The 21,264-nt window shown below is 46.4% G+C and overlaps 8 protein-coding genes across 8 annotated transcripts; 5 read left to right on the top strand and 3 right to left on the bottom strand.

Moving 5' to 3' along the window:
* Window positions 1–17: 17 nt before the first annotated feature.
* Window positions 18–1,138, bottom strand: FSST1_008133 (tyrosinase family protein; the record flags this gene model as incomplete). The annotated part of the gene is made up of 3 exons (XM_083224985.1): window positions 18–200; window positions 259–356; window positions 406–1,138. The coding sequence occupies 3 exons, from the start codon at window positions 1,136–1,138 to the stop codon at window positions 18–20; spliced, it is 1,014 nt and encodes a 337-aa protein (XP_083084094.1).
* Window positions 1,139–3,093: 1,955 nt separating this feature from the next.
* On the bottom strand, window positions 3,094–4,437 carry FSST1_008132 (uncharacterized protein; the record flags this gene model as incomplete). The annotated part of the gene is made up of 1 exon (XM_083224983.1): window positions 3,094–4,437. One exon carries the CDS (start codon window positions 4,435–4,437, stop codon window positions 3,094–3,096), a length of 1,344 nt encoding a protein of 447 aa, XP_083084093.1.
* A 691-nt stretch (window positions 4,438–5,128) lies between these two features.
* On the top strand, window positions 5,129–6,510 carry FSST1_008131 (wax synthase family protein; the record flags this gene model as incomplete). Its single annotated transcript, XM_083224982.1, has 2 exons — window positions 5,129–5,934; window positions 5,985–6,510. The coding sequence occupies 2 exons, from the start codon at window positions 5,129–5,131 to the stop codon at window positions 6,508–6,510; spliced, it is 1,332 nt and encodes a 443-aa protein (XP_083084092.1).
* An 862-nt stretch (window positions 6,511–7,372) lies between these two features.
* Window positions 7,373–9,152, top strand: FSST1_008130 (uncharacterized protein; the record flags this gene model as incomplete). The annotated part of the gene is made up of 5 exons (XM_083224981.1): window positions 7,373–8,161; window positions 8,218–8,696; window positions 8,757–8,790; window positions 8,848–8,972; window positions 9,020–9,152. 5 exons carry the CDS (start codon window positions 7,373–7,375, stop codon window positions 9,150–9,152), a joined length of 1,560 nt encoding a protein of 519 aa, XP_083084091.1.
* An 870-nt stretch (window positions 9,153–10,022) lies between these two features.
* On the bottom strand, window positions 10,023–11,763 carry FSST1_008129 (cytochrome P450; the record flags this gene model as incomplete). The annotated part of the gene is made up of 4 exons (XM_083224980.1): window positions 10,023–10,209; window positions 10,280–10,446; window positions 10,497–11,461; window positions 11,520–11,763. 4 exons carry the CDS (start codon window positions 11,761–11,763, stop codon window positions 10,023–10,025), a joined length of 1,563 nt encoding a protein of 520 aa, XP_083084090.1.
* A 1,114-nt stretch (window positions 11,764–12,877) lies between these two features.
* FSST1_008128 (uncharacterized protein) lies at window positions 12,878–13,564 on the top strand (the record flags this gene model as incomplete). Its single annotated transcript, XM_083224979.1, has 1 exon — window positions 12,878–13,564. The coding sequence occupies one exon, from the start codon at window positions 12,878–12,880 to the stop codon at window positions 13,562–13,564; it is 687 nt and encodes a 228-aa protein (XP_083084089.1).
* Window positions 13,565–16,433: 2,869 nt separating this feature from the next.
* On the top strand, window positions 16,434–17,645 carry FSST1_008127 (uncharacterized protein; the record flags this gene model as incomplete). The annotated part of the gene is made up of 2 exons (XM_083224978.1): window positions 16,434–16,902; window positions 16,963–17,645. The coding sequence occupies 2 exons, from the start codon at window positions 16,434–16,436 to the stop codon at window positions 17,643–17,645; spliced, it is 1,152 nt and encodes a 383-aa protein (XP_083084088.1).
* Window positions 17,646–18,295: 650 nt separating this feature from the next.
* FSST1_008126 (fungal specific transcription factor domain-containing protein) lies at window positions 18,296–19,635 on the top strand (the record flags this gene model as incomplete). Its single annotated transcript, XM_083224977.1, has 2 exons — window positions 18,296–18,673; window positions 18,751–19,635. 2 exons carry the CDS (start codon window positions 18,296–18,298, stop codon window positions 19,633–19,635), a joined length of 1,263 nt encoding a protein of 420 aa, XP_083084087.1.
* Window positions 19,636–21,264: the final 1,629 nt, after the last annotated feature.

The following is a 21,264-nucleotide window of genomic DNA, read 5'->3' as shown; positions in this document are numbered from 1 at the left end:
TGTCTCACTATCCCCGATTACATTTTCGAGTAGGTGTAGCAAAGAGGACCTGATAGAGTATCCATGTAATCCTTCACCACAGGCTCATTCTCAGCAAGCTCCATAACAGGCATGGTGTCAGTGATCGTGGCAGGAATAGTTGTTTGGGAGACTCGGAAGCCGGTGTAGTCTGATAGGCGGGTATCATTACGTCCTTGCCACTGTAATGTTGTCAGTAAACGTGAAAATCCAAATCAAATAGAAGAAAGGAAATCATACCTTGGCCCAAGCACGGTCAACATTGGCGTGGTGGAGGAAAAAGAGAGGCTCGTTGGGAGAGGTGGCAGGGCCCATATCACCAAAGATAACACTATGGACTAGTAATTTGTCAGCATGAGAAGATAAATCGAAGGGAATTGTACTTACTCTGAGCGTGGGGCAGTCCCTCAAGCATCTCGGACATGTCCTTGTAAGTGTCGAAACCGTAGATGGTGTTCATGACCTTGGAGTTGTAGGCGGAAACCTGCATATCACCGAGGATCTGATCACCGTTCTTGTCCTTGCCCAATCCGCCATTGAACTCGCGAGTGAAGCAGTGCAGACGATCGCCGGGAGTATTCATGTCAGGCCACCCCATAGCCAGAGTTAGGTTGGTGTTGGCGAAAGGTCCATCGACGACACAGCGCTCAAAGCCAGGGACGTTGCTGTCAGTGCGCTGGCCATCACCACCGAAACCTGTCTTCGCATCAAACAGAGGCGAGTTCTTCATATCGCTCTTATCAGCGTCGATGCTCCAGTCCCAGTACGGCTGAACACCCTTGTAATCACATTCGTTCTTGAGCAGATCCTCATGGAGCTGAACAAACCAGCGATGCCAAGGGAGGAAGTTGGCGACAAAGTGAATCTCGGTGTTGAGGGAGAAGTGAGTGTACACAAGGTCGTCCATGCGGGATGTGACGGCGTTGATGTGACTGTACTTCTCCTTGGGGAGGTTGCGGATGCAGACGGCGGCGCGAAGGTATTCGGCCTTCTCAGCGCTGGTTAGCTCGCGCCATTCTTTGCGGACGACGGGATCTTTGCATGCGCTGTTGGCGCGAGCGAGAGGGCTGGCGAGGGATGTGGCGGCCAAAGCCAGTGTGAGGAGAGACTGAGGGAGCATTTTAACGAGTGTGTATATAACGAATGTAGAATAGTAATGTCTTAACGAGTGACAGAATACTAGATCTGATAGCGACAGGTGGCGAGAGCTGAGTAGAAGTGATTTAGAAGAGTGCAACAACGGCTATCTTATGTACAATGCGGTTGATCTTTCTTCGACGATGGGTAGCATGGATCAATCTCCTTATTTTTACATTTTCGGAGGTTAAAGTTCCAGGTTAGAGTAATTCCACCGGGATATGGGACGAAGAATTGTCCATTCAGATTCACACTAACGGCTCTTTAGTGGATTCATGCCGGCTTCTCTACTGTCAAGTCTACAAATACGAGCTTGGGTATGCCTGCCAAACCGGTTGTCTCCTTATTCTAGAAGTTCAAGGACGATAAAACTCTTAGCTTCTTTCAACGGCGCTGTAATATCCCTACAACCATTCTTTTAATAGCTGGAAAGACTGGGGTGCGCAGTGATTTTTTGAGACGCCCAGCCGGATGTTAGACTACATCGAGACTAGCCAGGGGCTCACGGGCCAAGGATCATGAACTGCGACATCATTGACGTGGGGTTAGTCTTCGTATAGCCGTTAGTTAACGTCAATGCCGTCTCTGGGTTATCTTCTGTAACTCGCCTAATCTCGCCCTCTGTCGCTTTGGAGCCTTGTTCAAGGTCGTAATGAGGATCTCGGAAGCCGGTCGACTATGTGTGATGTTAAGCTAAAGTGTGGATCACCGCCGACTCTCCTCAACCTCAACAGGACAATTGCAGATCGAAGAATGCTTCTACTCTATAGCTGCTCTGTTGATGCCACGTACAAGCCTTTCCGGATCAAAATCGGTTGTTACCTAAGAGAATATGTGTTGTGAGCGGGACGAAGTGACTGGGGCTATCCTTCTGACATCTGTTTGGCTGGAAACTTGTCTTCCGCCTTTTGTTCGATGAAATCAACCGCTTGTTTCGTCTTAGACCGGATCGCCGTAGTTTGACAGAAGCAGAGTTATTGTCATCAGGTCGAGTGTGACCGATTCGATGTGACAAGCACGAGTTGCAAGAACTTACAGGAGTACCTGCAAAGAGGAATAAAACCTAAGCCTTTTGGGTTGTACATACTCCAGAGTAGTACGTTGTTGATGTTGAAGACTATATCGGAGTTTTTGGGGGGCGGGGAAGAAACAATAGACTCAACTGCTCGATCTTTTGGCTTAGACTTCACACTGCGAAGGATGTCATAGTAAATATAATCCAATAGATATAGGATAACGACGAAAACTCATTTGCCAAGGCTGTAATTACTTATTAATTTCTGTATTCTACTAGCAAATGCAAGCAAATGCAAGTCCAAGCCTCTCAATAACTCCAATATTCAATAAAATATCCATAGGGATTAAAACTCATCATTTCAAAATAAGGTTCTCTCAATAACTGAATTTCAAGGCTGTAATTACATTGCATCGTTCCTGTGTTGTGTTACCGATACCGGAAATGTGTGTATGCATGAAGCAAGATGAATATGGGCTATTGGTTAGCAAGAAGTAAGCAATACTTGAAGAGCACGCTGTTTAAACATTTACCAAGTCCTGTAACTCGGATGGACTGCTTAATGGCTCTGCAAGTCACGATAAAGTCGCGTTCTCTGAGCATGTATATATCATATTCCAAAAACATGGCTTTATATTCCCCTTGGGTTCTGATAAAAATAGAGGAGTTTCTAAGGGCCTATCACAACTGCCTTTTTGAAAGTTGTTGGACTACGGCTATTCACTGTCTGCTAGAAGAAATCATGACTGAAACCACTTCACAATTGTTACTCACCGGCTGGTGATCGAAATATCGAGTTGAATCTTCCATATGTTATAGCACTGGGGATAGATCAAGTTTCATAGATACCAGAGATCACGGAAAGTTTAATTGTGAGTATTACAAGACGGCTAAAGGTTTAGACTATATATACAAGAAACGAATTACCAGGCCGGTGACCAGAGGTCAAGTACACTCTTTTGAACATCCTTGCGCCTCTTCAGGTCACTTGAGGTGCCGTTTCTCGTCACGTCCTTGATAACACAACCTGGTGATCTGTTGGTGTCATGCTGACTGGAGAAGACGTCCTCAAGCCACTGAACAGCCGCCCCATTACTGTTGGTGGTTTCCTCGAAGTGCGAGCCGACAGTGTTTCTTTCGTAGAGAATGTTTGCTCCCACGCCACAATATCTCTTGACTACAGCATCGGTACCTGATATGGATGTGACCTCATCGGGGATAGCTTGGTAGATGAACAGCGGCCATTGGGGAACGCCGTGATATCCCATGATACCTTCCTGATTGATAAGAGCTAGGATCTTCGGGTCGTTGAGAATGTCAGTACCATTCTGGAAGTACTTGTTGATATCGTGGTCAGCGAAGGCCGCGCCAGATTCGGTAATAGTAAAGCCCTCAGCAGCTAGAAAGCCAGTCTTGTTGTAATGGCTATCATCATTGAGTTTGGATACAAGGTACTTGCGGACATCAGGATATTGGCTCGTAAGACCTAACAAGGTGTTTGGTATCAGGCCGGCCGTAGCTTGGCCGTTGACAGAGTGCATGAAGGTACTGATATTGGCCAATGGAGCTCCCATCGCGGCACCAACAACGGGTCCTGCTGTCAGATCGGGTGCATACTGTACTGCAAGTTCTGATGCCCATTCGGTGGCAAATGCACCACCAGAATAGCCCCAAAGGGCCACACGGGGCGAATTAGTGACGTTCAGGCCCAGACCAACTGACATAACAGCTCGAATCGAGTCCAAAATGGCATGTCCAGACATGATACCAGCCGTAAAAGAAGCCAAGGGACCCTCATAATCTGGAACAGAGACGAAGAGACCCGAACCTAGAGCAGCCATATAGGAAGCAGAGGAATCATTGCTCGCGCTGTACATGGTGTAACTAGGGCTGGCATCGACATCGGCAGAGTCATAGGGAACGTGGAATGACAGGAGGGCGCTTTGCTGGTACTTTTGCTGCGCAAGACTATCGTGACCCAACTCGGGGACTAAAAGAGTGGTGACGGCCCATGTAGGCTTGAAATGACTGTCGGTTGTGCGATAGAGGATGTTGTAGGAAGCAGAGCTATTGGTGGTGATGCTGGTCAAGTTTCCAGGGGCAGGTCGTACTCTCAAAACTGTTCCAGGCTCGGCGTTCTCAAATCCAGGCGGTGCAGTATACCATGGATCCTCGCTAGGCGGAACTGGTTCTGACAACGCAGCTTGAGTGGCGCCAACAAAGCCGAGCCACAAGCTCAGAGAAAACACTAAACGGTTGAGAGCCATACTGAAGAAATAAATGGATGACTTGAGCTGTCAATGGGTCGAAGTGAGAAATGTGACGGATTATCTTATTTAGCAATGCATTCTATTTAAACTCTGGGGTTGTTATGGGTAAGCCAGGGCCTGAAGATCCGGGCACGTACGCCCGCCCATCGCCAATCAACTGGAGTAAGATGAGTCATTGTGAGCCATGGATTACATCTACTTAATACATACAGGGGGCTCCTAATCGTCGCTAAGTCTTGGAACTAGAAATGAGTTTAATGAGAAAGGGCTGAAGACCTTCAGGTAGACTTGTACAGTACTATATTACGTAGAATAAAGCTGACTTTGTCTAATAGACAGACAACAGAAATTTCGCTTTGAGTTCTGGGCTCTAGCCTATAAGTGCAGTCAGAGTTCCACGTTTGAACAGTTGGAACGCTGACCCCCTTGTCAGGCCCTGGCACTTTTATCAGGCCCTCCTGTATGTACACTATAACTGGTTGGTTTTGAGATCTAACTTTGAACTAGGCCCACCAGCGAGGCCTGAGAAAGTAAAGCCTATTACTATGTCTTGGTTTTGCTCTTCCTTTTCTCTTGCCAGGACCTGTTGTCTTTGTATATCAAGAGGTTCATTTTCATGGCCTTCATAACAGCTTGAGCCCAAAACACCAATAGAGATAGGACCGCCTCTAGCATCAGCGACGCTACAATGGATATCTCATTGAAGTTGGAAGGCTTTCCCACTTTCGACATTTTACATTACCTTTCAACTTTACTTGCTGTTTGCACCTATGCCGCGCTGATCATCATTTCAACCCCCAAAACTGGACCTGCTTCCCTGGTGCGGTATTCCTCCCCTGCTATTGTCCTTACAGTAGGGAAACAACTATTTCGCGAGTCACGTCAACTTAGCGGCAGTTCTGGTCATCGCAGCTTGACTCTGGCGCTTACAGCATTGTTTATACTACAATGTTGCAACTTCTTGGTTCTTGCAAGGCTGGATGCCAATGATTTGGCAAAGAAAAATATATTCCGAGCCTCCGATAATGCGGTGTACAAGGTTTACCGAGTTGTTTGTCTCATATTCAACGTGCGAGGTATTGGAACGCCATGGCAAGCAAAGCATCTTTCCGGCTTCCCCCAGTTTTACCAGCATGAAAAAAGACGTGAACCAACTGCCACCCGGTTCGTATTTCGTCAGGCACTTATCCTTGCATGGCAATGTCTTCTTCTAGATATCATTTACACCTCATCGCTGAGCACGCCAAAGGGGGACACAGAGAGGCTTTTTGGTCCAGGAACAGAATATATGTATCTTGACGCCACTACTGAGCAATGGGTGGGCCGTTGTTTCGTTGGGATCATTGCATGGGTGATACCCGGTAGAGTATCCATCGATTTACCGTACCGTCTCTTATCGCTTGTCTCGGTCCTCTTTGGCTTTACGTCACCTCAAGAATGGCCGCCGCTGTTTGGTAGCATTTGGGATGCATACACTATTCGAGGCTTTTGGAGGTAAGTTTCAATACTCCCATCGCAATCCACTCCTTCTGACATATGACTAGCACATTCTGGCACCAGTACTGTCGCTGGGCTCTCACATCAATCAGTAATTTTATATGTCGAGACTTTCTGCGGCTTCCACGGCCATCTGTAGTCGAGCGCTACTTGAACATCTCAGTCGTCTTCGTAGGATCAGCTGTTGTTCACATGGCTATTGATACGTTTTGTTGGGGGCCGCCTACAAAGCCAAAGCCAATGCTACCTGCATTAGCTTTCTTCGGCTCCTTCATTGTCGGCATCATTATCGAGGACACGGTCCAAGCTCTATGCCGCCGCATCACCGGTGCAAAGAAGCTAGATGGAGGTGACGGAGTCCCTGTGTGGCACAAGCTTGTAGGCTACATCTGGGTATCATTTTGGTTCATCATGACATCGTCTTGGTATCTATACCACAACAGTCGGCTACCGCCAGATGATACATGGATGGTGCCGTTCAGCGTTGTGGACACAATTGGTATGGGCACAGCCCTGAAAGTGCTGCTTGCCAGTGGCTTGATCTTGAGGTTTGCAGTTGGCATTGAGGTGTAACCATCTTGCCGGGGGGTAGAGCGAGCCTGAATTTGCATCTAAGAAGAAATACTCTACATAGATATCTCAAGTAATGCGAACGATCATTTGTCTCCATAAGGCCTGCTTGATATTAGATGCGATCGAACTAAAACAATGACTATTCTAGCGTGTGAAAGATGCATTTCCGGCTTTGAGTGTAGTCATTTCCTCGATCCTCTATGTGTTATATATCGGTTTGGTCACAAACGTCATGCTGTGTTTATTTTCCTAATAGACCTCTTGATACTCCTGAGATACACGCCTGGCTTCTCACAATGCATCACGGTTATGCGCAATTCAAAGGACTATAGTCTGCATTGACAATCCATATTGCCCTTTATGCTTGATTACTTAAATTTCAAGTCTGTAAAGTATTGAATAGTAGAAACGTGTGTCACTTAATCGAGCTTTAGGCTAGAAACTTGGACACATCCATTTGTAGAGAGGTAGGTAACAGGTGCAAGGATATTTTGTTAGGCCACCTATGGAGGCTAACAATCGAATTTTTTGGAACGCGTCAGTGGCTCTAAAGAGAGAAGTTAAGGCGTGTCAGTGGGGGCTGTGTAAGGCCTGACACTGCCCGCATTGTAAGCTAACCTAGGCTGCCAGTGCCTCAATCCCCTGTAAGTGTATCCGTACATTCCAGCGTTCGAGAGTCAAGGATTCTAGCAACGTTGACTCGATTTGCGACCTAAACAAAGCCTGTATTTAATATCTTAACTACCTTTGAAGTATCTTTTTCTGTCTATTCAGATAGAATCCCCAACCTACTTTGTTGTTTATACCAAAAAAAGAAAAGAAAAGAAAAGAAAACAACTTGTTCTATTCGAAAACCACCAAAATGAGCGACTCTTCTTCCTCCGCCTTACCGCCCTTGGTACCAGAGCTATACAGATGGCAGCCGATTGGATCTGATGGTCGCCAGGTCCAACGCCGGTCTGTGGGCGCTGAAGCGATTGTGGGGCTGGAAGACATGAACAGAAGAGCTTTGTACGACCTCTACATAGCTACGTCTCTTCGAAATGTTGCACCAGCCTCAATATCTCTGACGTTGCGGAATCTCAAAGACATGTTTGAGCTGGCTTTGTTGGACGCACGTTTCGAGCACCCTGAATGTGCTTGCACGGTATCCTGGGACAATGAAGTACCAGCCATCATCACCTACGAATCACCAGAGAGCAACGAATCTGCTCGTGCTTGGGCTAAGGACTGCGTTCATGTACGGCCCACCGCAAAGAGTGCTCTCGATCTTTGGAGCGAAATGGAGGAGGGAAGAGCGGCGGCCAACGATAACACACCGTCCAAGCCGATTGAGCTCTTCCTGCTTTCAGATGTCCCTTCAGACTCTACACCAATTCCTCAAGGCGCGGCCGTTGACATTCTGTTCCACAGCAATCATTTGTTCTGGGACGGAATCGGTTGTCGAAAATTTATCGGAGACCTCTTTCGTCTCGTGGGCAATTATGTCGACTGCAGTGCCGGCTTTGAAACGCAAAAGATTCAATGGGGCCAAGAGATCAAGAACCTCAGCCCCGAAGTCGTCGACTCTCTGAAACTGGACGTAAATACTCTCGGGAGCGAGTTCGATGACAAGTGCACAGAGTATACAAGTACTCTTGTAGCCAATTACGTGAGTTGAATATCTGGCTTTCTGTCTGCCAATTCACACTAACCTTCTCACGACAGAAAAGCCGAGGTCTGAAATTTCAACCAGGACTCGCTTTGCCTCGCTGTGTCATTCACAAACTCAGTGCTGAAGATTCCATTGCCATTATCAAAGCCATCAAGTCTCGGCTTGGCCCTGGATTCACTATCAGTCATCTGACTCAAGCCGCAATTATCCTTGCTCTGTTGGATCATCTCAAGCCTACTGATCTTTCAGACGATGAGTTCTTCATATCACCAACGTCAGTAGATGGCCGCAGGTGGTTGCGTGAGGAAATAGCCAAAAACTATTACGCTATGTGCCAGACTGCTGCCGTTGTTCGGGTTGAGAACTTGAAGTCTATTGCAGTCAGCCACAATGATGAGAAAGAGCTGCAAGTCAGAGCTCTGGAAAGTGCTTGCAGGGACATCAAGAAATCTTACAGCCAATGGCTTGAGAGCCCATTCCTGCAAGCCCTTGGCCTTAGAGTTCATAACTTCGAGGCGAGGTATCTGCACGCGTAAGTGGAACCAGTTATCTCACGTTGAATTCACCATTCACTGACATATAACCGCCGCAGTAAACCAGTTCCGTTCGAAGGGGAAGCGAACCCAGTATGTATTCCTAACTTTTGACCCTATAGTTATGAAATGCTAACAGTCGTTCAACAGTTGTTCATCAGCGACGGCATTAACGAACGCTTCATTGCGCGTGAAATCAAGCGAAATTCAACTGGCGAGAACGTCATGTCGGTTGAGAGCGTAGACTTTGTTGTCAATCAGTCTTTGCCTTATCTGTAAGTCAAGTAAAGGTACAACAAAGAGAAAACTAACAAGGAAATAGGGCAATCCGACTGGACAGTTGGAGGGATGCTTCCACCCTCAACATCATCTATAATGATGCAAACTATACCGAAGCTGAGGTACAGAAGTATTTGCAGAGTATTGTCGAATTCATGCTGGCTTTCAAACTATAAGCGGTTGTATTTGGATGGTACATGAAACTACTTGTCGCTCGAGGAACAGTGTTACCTGGGCAGATATTTATTTAGCTGTACATTATGTCTGGTGATGTTGAATGCGAGCTATAGATGGAGCAGTGACTATAGTGCAATAAGATTCATTTGCAAATTTGATCAAGATTTCTCTTTCCACCATTGAAGCATGATAGCTCCCAAACGGTGACCTATATGACCTTATGTTGGGTCTCGGATAAGCTATAACTGGATTTCTTCTCTCAAATAAATTCTTTATATTTTACTTATGTCTTTGGATAAAGAACATGCCGTCTCAATATACCTATACTTCTCAAGCTTAAGGTTGATACACACATCTCGATCAGTAACTCATCAATAAGCCATCGACTAGCCTCATGTTGTATCAGGTTGTCTGCACAATGCTCTCCACGCTGGATTCGTTGTCAATACAAAAAAGCCTGAGAAAGTGTGAGCGAGAAACATATATCCCCGAGTATGGAAGATGGAATGAGTAATTGGTCAATTGAAACCATAAGATGAACAGAACTTGTAGTTGATTGGTGTGATGGGCATTTTGAATTCAACTCAGGAATCCATCGTTACCGTGACAAGAGTGTTTGTGACGCCCGAAATACAATTGACACGGAATGGACACAAGTGCACGGTATTCTCTTTCACGCTCAATAAGAAGACATGGTCGGATGAGATGTATCAAGATCAATGCAATTTTAGATAAAGTACAATTGATTTCATATTTAATGCTACTATTATGAACTTTCATCCTCGCATACCGAAATAAACTGGATGAAGAGAACAACCGTTGATGCAGTGAGATATCCAGCAAGACAGTAAGACAGCCCCGATTGTAGTTTACAAAGCTTTGAGAACCTTGACTCGAATTTCACCGACATGCTCGGTCTTGCCTGGAATTGCCTTGGGATAGCCAACAATGCGAGCGTGAGTCATGTCAATGTCGGCCTTAGTGGTGTCATAAAGCTCAACTTCGTACCCCCGAGCAATGCGAGAAAGAGCAAGATACATCTCAGAAAAGGCCATTCTGTCAAAATGTTAGTAGTGATTCTCCTCATTCGGCGAGTCCAAATAGATGGTAAGGGAAATTAACTTACGTGTAACCGATGCACTGTCTTGATCCCTGAGAAAAGTTGGTGATATACTTCTTGAGTGGAATCTGTTTCTCTGCGGCTTCGATCCATCGTTCAGGCCTGAACTTGGAGGGCTCAGGGAAGATTTTGGGGTCGGTGTGCATGAAGTAAGTGGATTGAGAAATGGGAGTCTGTGATGATTGTTAATACATAGACATAAAGCGATAAGTAAATCACTTACTCCAGCGGGGATGATATGATCCTTGTACTTCAAGTTCTCCTGAGTAGCGACACGTCCCGAGCGAGAGATTGGACCGAAAGCGAGACGGAATCCCTCGTGAACGACACCATTCAAGTATGGGAGATTCTCGAGAGTAGCCAATGTAAACTTGTCATCTTCAACCTTTGGCAGATTGCTCAGCTCCTCTCGAAGTTTCTTCAGACACTCTGGGTGAGTCAAGAGATAGAAAAGGGTAATAGCCAGTGTCCTGGAGGTAGTCTCAGTACCTGCAAACAGGATAACGGTACCTTCATCGAGCATTCGCTCAACAGTGCGTTCAGCGAGAGGGATATGGGTATCAGCGAGTGCACCGAAAAGGATAGATGACTTGGCCTCGGTAGTCTTGTTGGATAGGAACTCCCCAGCACCGCGATCCTGGATCTCGTTTCGCATCTGGAGAAGATCGGACACGGACGGTGCGATCATGCGGAGACAAGAGTAAGGAAGGCGCTTCAGAATGGTGACCAGGAAAGGGAGAAAGCGTGCAAGATGGTACACCTTGGTAAGACCCAAGAAACCGTCGCGAACCACGAAATGAAAGTCGGGAAGATCGAGATAGTTGTAATGTTTGCCATAGAACCGAGAAGTAATGACATCGGCCGTCAGAGCGCAAAAGGCACCATCGAGACTGAGGATCTGGTTGTTGTCCAGATGTTCCTGAAATCGAGACAAAAGCTTGGTAACACGCTCATGGATGAAAGGCTCGAGATTGGTGATTGTTCTCTTCGAGAAATAAGGGTTCAGGTAGCCTCGGCGAGCACGATGTTGGTCATGATCAACGGTAGCCGCAGTGGCAGTCGGAACGTCAAAGGCACCAACAGTCGCTGGATCCTTGTTGGTCTTTCTAGCACCGGCAGTATAAATGGTAGAGTAATAGGATGAATCCCTGATGTGAACTTCATGAGCGTTGACCCGGACGATGGGGCCTTGAGAATAAGATAGTCAGTTATTTTATCCCACAAGGTGCATCTGTGCATATCTTACCATATTTATCGTGCATCTTGGCGATCTCCCAAAGATATTGACCATCCCGGATAACTTCGTGGTAAAACTCAAGGTAGGGTCCAATAGCAGCCAGCTTTGGTCCCGGGATCTTTCTCAGTGGATGCAAGTAAAGGTTGTAGAAACAAGAAGATAGGAAGTAGATGACGGTCGACGCTGCGACAATTCCAGCAACATGGCTGATGGGAATGTCGACTGACGTCTTGATTTTGTCAAGGTCAATCATCTTTCCAAGTTGAAGTCTTGAATAGACTTCTAAGTGAAACTAATGTTTGTGATGATAGAAGTTGAGGAAACCTGTGGTGATGAGGAGTACTATATAGTGCTGTTCTTGAATACAAGCCACGGATAGTTGGTTGCTTTGATCTTTCACCCCCGCTTCACGGACTCTATCTTCAATCCGGTGACGAAAAATGAAGCATTAGGTACCTAGTCTCGTACATCTCGATGATGCTTTGCATCCGTTGCGGCCGTAAGAGCTTCACAACTCTGATGCCGTCCTCAGAACCGCTACGCCAGATAAGCTTTGTCAGAATGTCCCTTTACTTACAAAGTCGGAAATACACCAATCAACTCAACAATGAAAACATGGGGTTTGAAAGGCCTGGCTGGCCTGACAAAAGCAATAGAATGCGCAAAGAGATATGCCGATACAACCGGGTGACTTTTGAAACGGGGCACATAACTACCATTGCAATTTCTAGGGCCAATCGAGTTGCCTACGATTGCGGATCCGAACCCTTTCTCCCGCGGCTTAGTTGCCGTCGATCACTTGCAGACATACGTACAGGGTGGTACGATTCTAATGCACGGAAGCCTTATTAAGCTTTTGAGGTAGACCAGGTTTTTGTCTCAAAATATATTTTCCGCCCTGACCCATGCATGGATAATCTATGTACATACATGGTCTTGTACGAAGTACCGAGTACAGCCTCAGCTATTATGCAAACAGCCAAGGCTGTTCCCTGTGGTTACACTGGCCACATACTTAAAGGATTATCATTGAACGTTGTAGAACGCTTCCTTTGGAATCCTAACAGCTCGCAACTACTCTTTTCAGTATCTGCATGTCACTAACTAGCATCAGTGGTCCGCATACTAAACCTTTAACTGCCGCAGCAAACTGTAAATATATACCGACGCGTCTCGGATAACACTACCTTTTGAACCGCAGTAGTAAACTGTAATTGTCGGTACTTCTCGGACAATATTTTGAGGCTGTTAGAAGCTTTCACTCTTGATAAAACTTCCTCTGAATAAGAAACTTTCAACGACCATCTCATCAGGCCATTCTTCTACTCCCCAATACATTGAAAGTGTTTTCTGATTATCTCTTCAATATGATTTACATGGAGTCCGAATCTCACTACGAATCTTGGAGCGCCTTGCCCCTCTTTGATCGTGTTGCGTCTCCCGATCATGCCAAGGACTTTGTCTCACTCCCAATCCCAGGCCCAGTCTCAGTGCCAGATCTAAACGACTATGAATCACCAACTTTCGAGATGGATCTTCTATCAGAAAACTATGATTTCGACAACTTCCCCACATACTGTCTACCAACGGTGGATTCAACCAAGACATTGTTCCCTGAAGAACCACCTTTTTGCTTCGAGGTTGACTTCGTGAACCCAGCCGTCGAGCATTATATCACCACATCCTCGGGTTTGTTGGACGCAGTGCCCAGCCAGCTTATCGCCCTCCCCAGCTTCACACGGCCAAGCAAATGTCCGTTTCCCAGCTGCAAGTCAACCACAATATTCGAAAGCGGACGAGACTTTCGGCGGCATTATCGTCAACATTTCAAGCGCTTCTTCTGTCGCTACCCAGAGTGTTCTCAATCAACTCAAGACTTACAGGAAGTGGGCACCAAAGGCTTCGCGACCCGGAAGGACCGTGCTCGCCATGAGTCCAAACACAAACCAACAGTGCGGTGCCCTTGGCACGACCAGGAAGGACAACAATGTCTAAGGGTCTTCAGCCGCGTGGATAACATGCGGGACCACTACAGACGGATACACAAGTGTTGACGAGGGATCGGTGTAACTAGTTGCTGATAAAAGGCTACGTTTGCGAAAGTCGCTATCTCCATAAAATTGCTTTATACTTTGAGCTTTGTATCCGTAAATAATGACGAGTTAGAGTAGATCCATGCTGTTTTTAGAAAGGCTCACAATATACCCCATATCATATCCGAGACCTTGTCGCTGATTGGATCCAGCCCTGGTTTTATTGCTCAATTAATGAGACTATGCGCCTCAACCGTCTTCGACGTACAGAGTATAGGACCTTTATCTCCCTCTCTCTACGCGTCGCCATGTTTAAGCGAGATCAGCATGGTCAATGTTGCTTTGGCCCCGTAATTCCCACAACGATCTGGATCCTTCAAGGCATTTGCGGCCGCTGGTTTAATTCTCTCAGTCGGCCTCATCTGGCAGATGATAATATTATATTCTATCCGCGCTTGGCTACCCATGCCACACACAGAGCTTGATGTTCGGTTCATATCTTATACTCGGTTCAACGGTTCTGCGGGTACGCCTCTCGTATGTATGTAATAAACAAATGTGCCGACTTATCATGCCGAGTTACCGTGGATGATTATCGTGCCGGTAAATTGTGATCCTTCCTGTTTGAGGAGTGATAAGCTAAGCAATTGGGGGTTGCGACAACTGTGGAGAGTCATTGTTTTGGGCAAACAGTACTATGTAGGGTAGGCTTCTGCTGCAATCAATGACGCGTTGGAATCGAGTCCTTTTGTTGCCAAGGCGTATGGGGCCTGCAGGGAACGAGTCAGTCGTAACAGGCTGGTGAGGTAAATTTCGTTTCGTTGCAGCTATCATTTGTCGCGAAATTTTACGAAGCTTTGCGTGACGAATCCAAATCGCACATCTTGATTCATGAGTTGTTGATTTTAGCTATTCATTCGTGAGTGGCTAAAGCGTATCTAGTTGATTGTCAAATTCAGACTTGACAGGTCCCTTGATGAATGAGACATCGGATGTTCCTAGCCGAGATGCGGATTGTGACAACGGAAGAGACAGGGGCAGGGTTCATGGGTGTTGAACCTTGTTCACTGAAACGGTGATGTCTTTGGTCTACAAAGTATCCTTCACATGTCTCTGTTCCCAGACCACGTGGTTATTCTGACATCCAGGTCTTATTGATTGGCTGGTTTCTTGCACTCATACATACAAACAAGTCTAAGACTGTGTTCTACTGGCAAAATTATGCCGACAAGGGGAAATTAATCTGAATTAGTGATGAAGTATGCCGTCGAAGCCCAAGAGAAACTTTGCACCAACTGGAAAGATCTGTGGGCTGTAGAGCGCACAGCACGGCAGTAAAACTTACGTCCCTGATATCATGGTTGTGGCCTCTTCCGTATTGCTCGCATATCCACGGGTTTTCTACATAAACAGTCTGAGTTCTGATAGTGGATATTTTATCTTCCAGAACCTAGTCTAGGAAGGTAGTAGTCGGCATTTTGAAACGCCTAGTGGCAAGAGATCGCTTAGCCTCCAGCCTGGTAATATCGCGGCTTCCTCAGGTTATACTACGAATGATGATCTCAATTGTGCTTCCCCTGTCGTAAATTTGCTAGTGCGATGGGACTTGCCAGGCTTACGGCACCTACAAGTCGTGCCAGCCTTCTGACAGTGATTGTATGCAAGATCGCCATTAGCTGTGATTAAACTTTGATAAACAAGAGCGCCACATTCTTTCTTTAAATGTGACAGCCTCGACGGTGACATGCATACCGCTTGACACTATTTCCCATGGTGTGAACACCATTGATGACTTAGATTAGAAAACCACTTGTCAAAGCGGAAGAACCTTCTAGAATATCTAAGAAATACACTCAATGTCATAGAACTAAGACAATGTTCATTGAAGGATGGGGTCTAAGACTCCGTACTGCTTCACATCGGAAGATAAGCACTGTTTAGCACCCGTTAAGCCAAGTCCTTCGAACGTGGGGACAGATTTAACCAATAGCAGAGTGGACAAGTTGTACTATAGTCATGGAAAGTATACAATACATTGCTAGGTACATACGCAGCTTTCAGGCACAGATAACGAAGATCTTAGGGTAGATTTCAAAACATCGGAAGGGGTCACAGATCGCACTAACCACTACGCAATTCAGAGCCTCTTGCTAACCATACAGGGCTAGGTCTCTTAAACTCTATCCAAAGAGCCCAGTTGTATTGTGCATCCGGGATCTAACTGTCTTGGACAAGTGTGGTCTGTAACGGCTGGTGGTTTTCCAGGAATTGATAGAATGGTTGCTCTTAAGGCCTGTCGACTAGGTAAGCTTTGTGCAGGGAAGAATAAAACACCGCCGCTGCCTAGACAAGTGAGGCTTTCGTCTCCGTCAACAAACTGCCGTCTCACTAGTCCGAACTTTGTCACGGACAACAGCCGAACTCAAACATTTAGCCTCAGGATTCATCCCTAGCTTTAGGCCTACTCCTCGTCCCTTGGCACCGGGATGCTGTACCTATCGCTTGCGTAGCTCTTTACTACATGTGCCGAGCTAAAGATAAAATCGGACTAAAGATTCGTCCCGGGAGCCGAGCTAAAGATAAAATCGGACTAAAGATTCGTCCCGGGAGCCGAATGCTATCTCAAGCTCGTCGTGTTGCAGGGGATGGAAGACCTCCAGTGTACGTCACGGTCTCTATCACTACGAATTTACTGGGAAGGCTATTTGCATTAACGTCAAGTTAATCATTAGGCCTAACAACACAAGCACAACTAAAGATTGTGGATGGTTGACATTTACCATATGCTGATATATAGTTGATAGCAACAGCACTTTGCAATAGAACAATAATAGCGATTTGACTTGAAAACTCACCAAGAATCGTTACCAATTATTATACCATTATCATCATGGAGAACTTTCCCACTGAGTATTTTCTCAACACTTCTGTGCGCCTTCTCGAGTACATTCGATACCGAGATAGCAATTATACCCGGGAAGAGCGCATCGAGAATTTGCACTATGCTTACAACAAGGCTGCTCATCACTTTGCTCAGCCACGACAACAGCAGCTGCTCAAGGTAGACCCTAAGCGACTACAGGCTTCCCTCCAAACCATTGTTGGCATGGTGGTATACAGTTGGGCAAAGGTCTCCAAAGAGTGTATGGCGGATCTATCAATTCATTACACGTACACACTTGTTTTGGATGACAGCAGCGATGATCCGTATCCGGCCATGATGAACTATTTCAACGATCTTCAGGCTGGACGAGAACAGGCACACCCCTGGTGGGCGCTTGTCAATGAGCACTTTCCCAATGTCCTTCGACATTTTGGTCCCTTCTGCTCATTGAACCTTATCCGCAGCACTCTTGACTGTAAGTACCCTGGCTCTATTATTTCACCACCCCAATAAGCTAACAGTGATGGAATTGCAGTTTTTGAGGGATGCTGGATCGAGCAGTACAACTTTGGAGGATTTCCAGGATCTCATGATTATCCTCAGTTTCTTCGACGCATGAATGGCTTGGGCCACTGCGTCGGGGCGTCTTTGTGGCCCAAGGAGCAGTTTGACGAGCGAGGTCTATTCCTTGAAATCACATCAGCCATTGCTCAGATGGAGAACTGGATGGTCTGGGTAAATGATCTTATGTCATTCTACAAGGAGTTCGATGATGAGCGTGACCAGATCAGTCTCGTCAAGAACTACGTCGTCTCTGATGAGATCACTCTCCATGAAGCTTTAGAGAAGCTCACCCAGGACACTCTACACTCGTCCAAGCAGATGGTAGCTGTCTTCTCTGAGAAGGACCCCCAGGTGATGGACACGATTGAGTGCTTCATGCACGGCTATGTCACGTGGCACTTGTGCGATCACAGGTACCGCCTTAATGAGATCTACGAAAAGGTCAAAGGACAAAAGACCGAGGACGCTGAGAAGTTTTGCAAGTTCTATGAGCAGGCTGCTAATGTCGGAGCCGTTTCGCCTTCGGAGTGGGCTTATCCACCTATTGCGCAATTGGCAAACATTCGGACCAAGGATGTGAAGGATTTGAAGGATGTGAAGGATCTGAAGGAGATTCAGAAGCCTCTTCTGAGCTCAATTGAGCTAGTGGAATGACCGACGGTGAGATGGAAGTATGTTTTGCGGGTACTCGCTAGGAGAATACTGGTCGTTTATCATGATTACAAATAGCTTGGTTGTGTTTTTATTAGCATTTACAGTTGAACAAGGATAATTCCTACTGAATAGGCAGCTGAAACTGATGTCTGTAACTCCAGCCTGTTCTGTTATCCCGCTTGCCTGCAGGTCTTTGCATGGCCAAGTCATAGTTACCTGTTACGATGTCGGTGCGACAGGGCTATCCATACCCCGGCCCGGCCTGCTGTAGAGTAGGCGCCACGGCCTGTAGTGCGCTGCGGGAATCTTCCACCTGTTCGGATGTGGGAAGTTTTGTTTTCCTCGGGGCTAACAAATTCCAACCATTAATTGATCTTCAAAGCGCTTGCGTTTGCTCTATATGGCCGGCCCTGATCCTGGTATATTTTCACCATATGGCATTTTCTGCACAAGGCGTACAGAAACCACACGAGGTAAAGTTTCACGCCCGCTTGACCACTATCGGAAACACGACACACATGTTGAACTCTATCCTTGCATTATATTGTAACATCGCCTAACATCTCCACGCACTATTCCTTTGCGTTCCTTACTCATCCTCAACTATATGCCAACCAACAATCGTCAAATTATCATTGCAGTTAGTCATAATGGATTTCCCAAAGCCGAGGCAGGTTAGAGAGACGAGCCTGTTGATGTACTACCTGGACGTCGTGTTTTCTCTACAATGTATTACCCCAAACAACAATTGTCTGGGCAAGAGAGAGTGGCTGTTGACTATACTAACCTCTGCTCGGCCTACTTACTATGCAACATTGTGCCTTGCCCTCCTTTATAAAGAATCCCTTTCAAGCCCTTGCAGAGCTGAACAGGCGGTAGTATGGAAGAGAGAAAAGACCTACTACTACATTCTTGCGCTCCAAGAGTCTCAGAAGCTGTTGGGTGGACTCGACAAGACTTTTGGTATCACAAGGCTAAAGGGGACCGTCATTGCCCTTGCTTGCATGATCCAGCTCATCGGGTTTGAGGTAAGACGAATCCACAACGCTCACAATGTTCAATACCCGATCTATAATTATTTTTGGAGACTAACGCATTGGGACAGTCTTCGCACTTAAGTAGGGGAGATTGGCGCGTTCACCTCCTTGCAGCCAACACACTCATTCCTGTGTTGGTCGAGGGTTGGTCCACAGCTTTGCAATCAGGCCCTCCAGCCACTTCAATCTGGTGTGAGTTGGACGATCCGGATTTCGGCTCAACTGAAGATCAAAATTCCTTGAGCTTCGAATATCTTGGTGCTTTGAGATTCTTGTCAAACTCCCTGGCGACAACCGGTATCTTATCATGCATATCGGTTGGTCCATCAGCACCGTTCGAAGATTATGTTCACCTCTTAGACCAGCCAGGCCTCATACAGATGGATGAGGTGCTAGGGTGCAAGAACTGGGCCATGCTGAGTATACTCGAAGTGGGTAAGCTGGACCGGTGGAAGCACCAGGAGCAAGAGCACAACCGTTTGAGCCTAAAGACACTCGCTAGGCGTGCAATGATGATAGAGGACATGTTGACAGACGAGCTACAAAAGCTGCCGGCAAACGAGACGCTGCCGGACCTCATCACCCATATTTACGCCGCCTCCATTATGACATACCTGCATACAGTAGTTTCAGGACTCAATCCCAACCTTTCAGAGGTCCAGGATAGTGTGAGTGCAACGATCCTATTGTTGGGGAGACTCCCAGATCTGCAAGCTGTCGCGTCTGTTACTTGGCCTTTGACTGTCACAGGTTGTATGGCCTCAGAAAGTCATAAGGACTTTTTCAAAACTACTCTGAGATCTTATGACGGGACATTCACCTCCTTGAAAAAGTATGATGGAACTCTTGAGGTTTTGGAAGACGCTTGGAACAGACGTGAGATAGACAGAGAGTCTCCAATCCGGTGGGAGGATCTAATGGATCACCACGGGCTTCCAGTGCTCCTACTCTAGGGTTGGTATCATCCCCAGACACTCGTGCTACCAACACAGAGACTATCTTGAGTCTTTATTTTGTATACGCTACCTGATTCATGAAGTTCGGTGTTCACTTGCCGATGATACATTCAGGGAAGTCTGACTAGTCAGTTCTTATGGTTGGATTCCTTTTGGCGTTATAAACCGGGTTTGTCATGGAGCAAGATATGATTTCGATGAGAGGGAAGAGCGAACAACTATTCACATATAACTTAAATTATAGACTTTCAGTATAATCTTTCGAGTATAAGCCGCACTTAATCTAAGTATATACATCCAATCAATTGTACCGAAAGTAGTCTGGAATCATGGTTGTCAATCGGTGCTGTGTTCCTCCATATTCTTGACATGATTTGACTGGTTCGGTCCGCGCGACACACGATGTTGATCATAATGAAGGAGTGTTGATTTTGAGTAGGAAAAGATATCGCAGTTCCTTGTAAAGATGGTTCGGAACGAAACCCGTCTGGAGTATGATTTGTTCGTGGACCCGAAGCAGAAAAATGCCGAAATTAATGACAGGCATTCTCTTCAATTGGCTTGGGTTGAGGTATTGGTCTGCGTCTGTTGGAAAGCTGACATTGGATCTTCAACATGCTTTTGCCGCGACCCAAATGGTTGCGCATAAGGCAGCGCTGACTCCCGAGTATGCGAAAACCTCGAGCCATGAAACATCAGGGTCCATTTCCGTCGAGTCGATCAATTTAGCGGCTGCGAGCATCTTGAAAGTTTTGGGATGAGTCTTTGAGTGTAATGCGATGTGGTGTGATTTGATGTCGTGTTCGTGTTGATGAGAATAAATTGTTGAGCTGATTCCTATCGGCTCTGACCAACAGTTAATATCTGAATTCTTCTTCTATCTATGCACTACGGACTGAGGAATCAACGTTGTTCGTTCTCTGGAGAGAGGCCTAAATGATGTTGAATTGGTGTGCAACTGAAACGTCAGTAGAAGGCCTGAATTCACAAGCGCCAACGGCCTGCACTGCCACTGACTTTGCGGCTCAGCATTTAGTGAGCTTCACAGCGGGTATTGTCTCTTCTGCAGCATTGTCGGCTTCAACAACCCTTGCTGAACCAATGATAGGTTACACTGATGGGCATTCGTTTTTAAACTTTCGTCAGGTCGGCAGAGGCCTAACATCTGCCGTCGGTGTGTGAGAGACCATGAATCAGGCCCCTGCATTAATACAGGGCATTTGCTAGCCCGCGGCAAGAGCGCAGAAAGCGAAAATTAATGACAATACATCGCTTTTGCGACTAAATAGCCTGATACTCCGATTCAAGCAGCTCAATAGCTAATCTGTATGCTTTAACATTCATGAATATACTTGTATCGAATGCTGTTTTTGCATGAACCGTGACATTCTATCTCGCCCTGTCTGGGTGGGCCTAATAACACAGTCTCCTCCTCCACCTTGCAAGGACATACCTATGCGTGTACAGGGCTTACGAGTGTATTACGCAGCGTTTCTGAGGCACTCCTGAGCCGTATTTTTCTCCACTGCAGTAGGTAGCATCCGTGAATGTTAATAAGACACCGACTCTCCAGGCCTACCCGCTAAATGTTTGTACGCGTTTCATTATTACATAGGTGTCCACCCA

The sequence above is a fragment of the Fusarium sambucinum genome, chromosome II, assembly GCF_050947815.1.
Source record: "Fusarium sambucinum isolate potato_lamoka chromosome II, whole genome shotgun sequence".
Taxonomy (NCBI): domain Eukaryota; kingdom Fungi; phylum Ascomycota; class Sordariomycetes; order Hypocreales; family Nectriaceae; genus Fusarium; species Fusarium sambucinum.
This window is presented reverse-complemented; position numbering and strand designations above follow the sequence as displayed.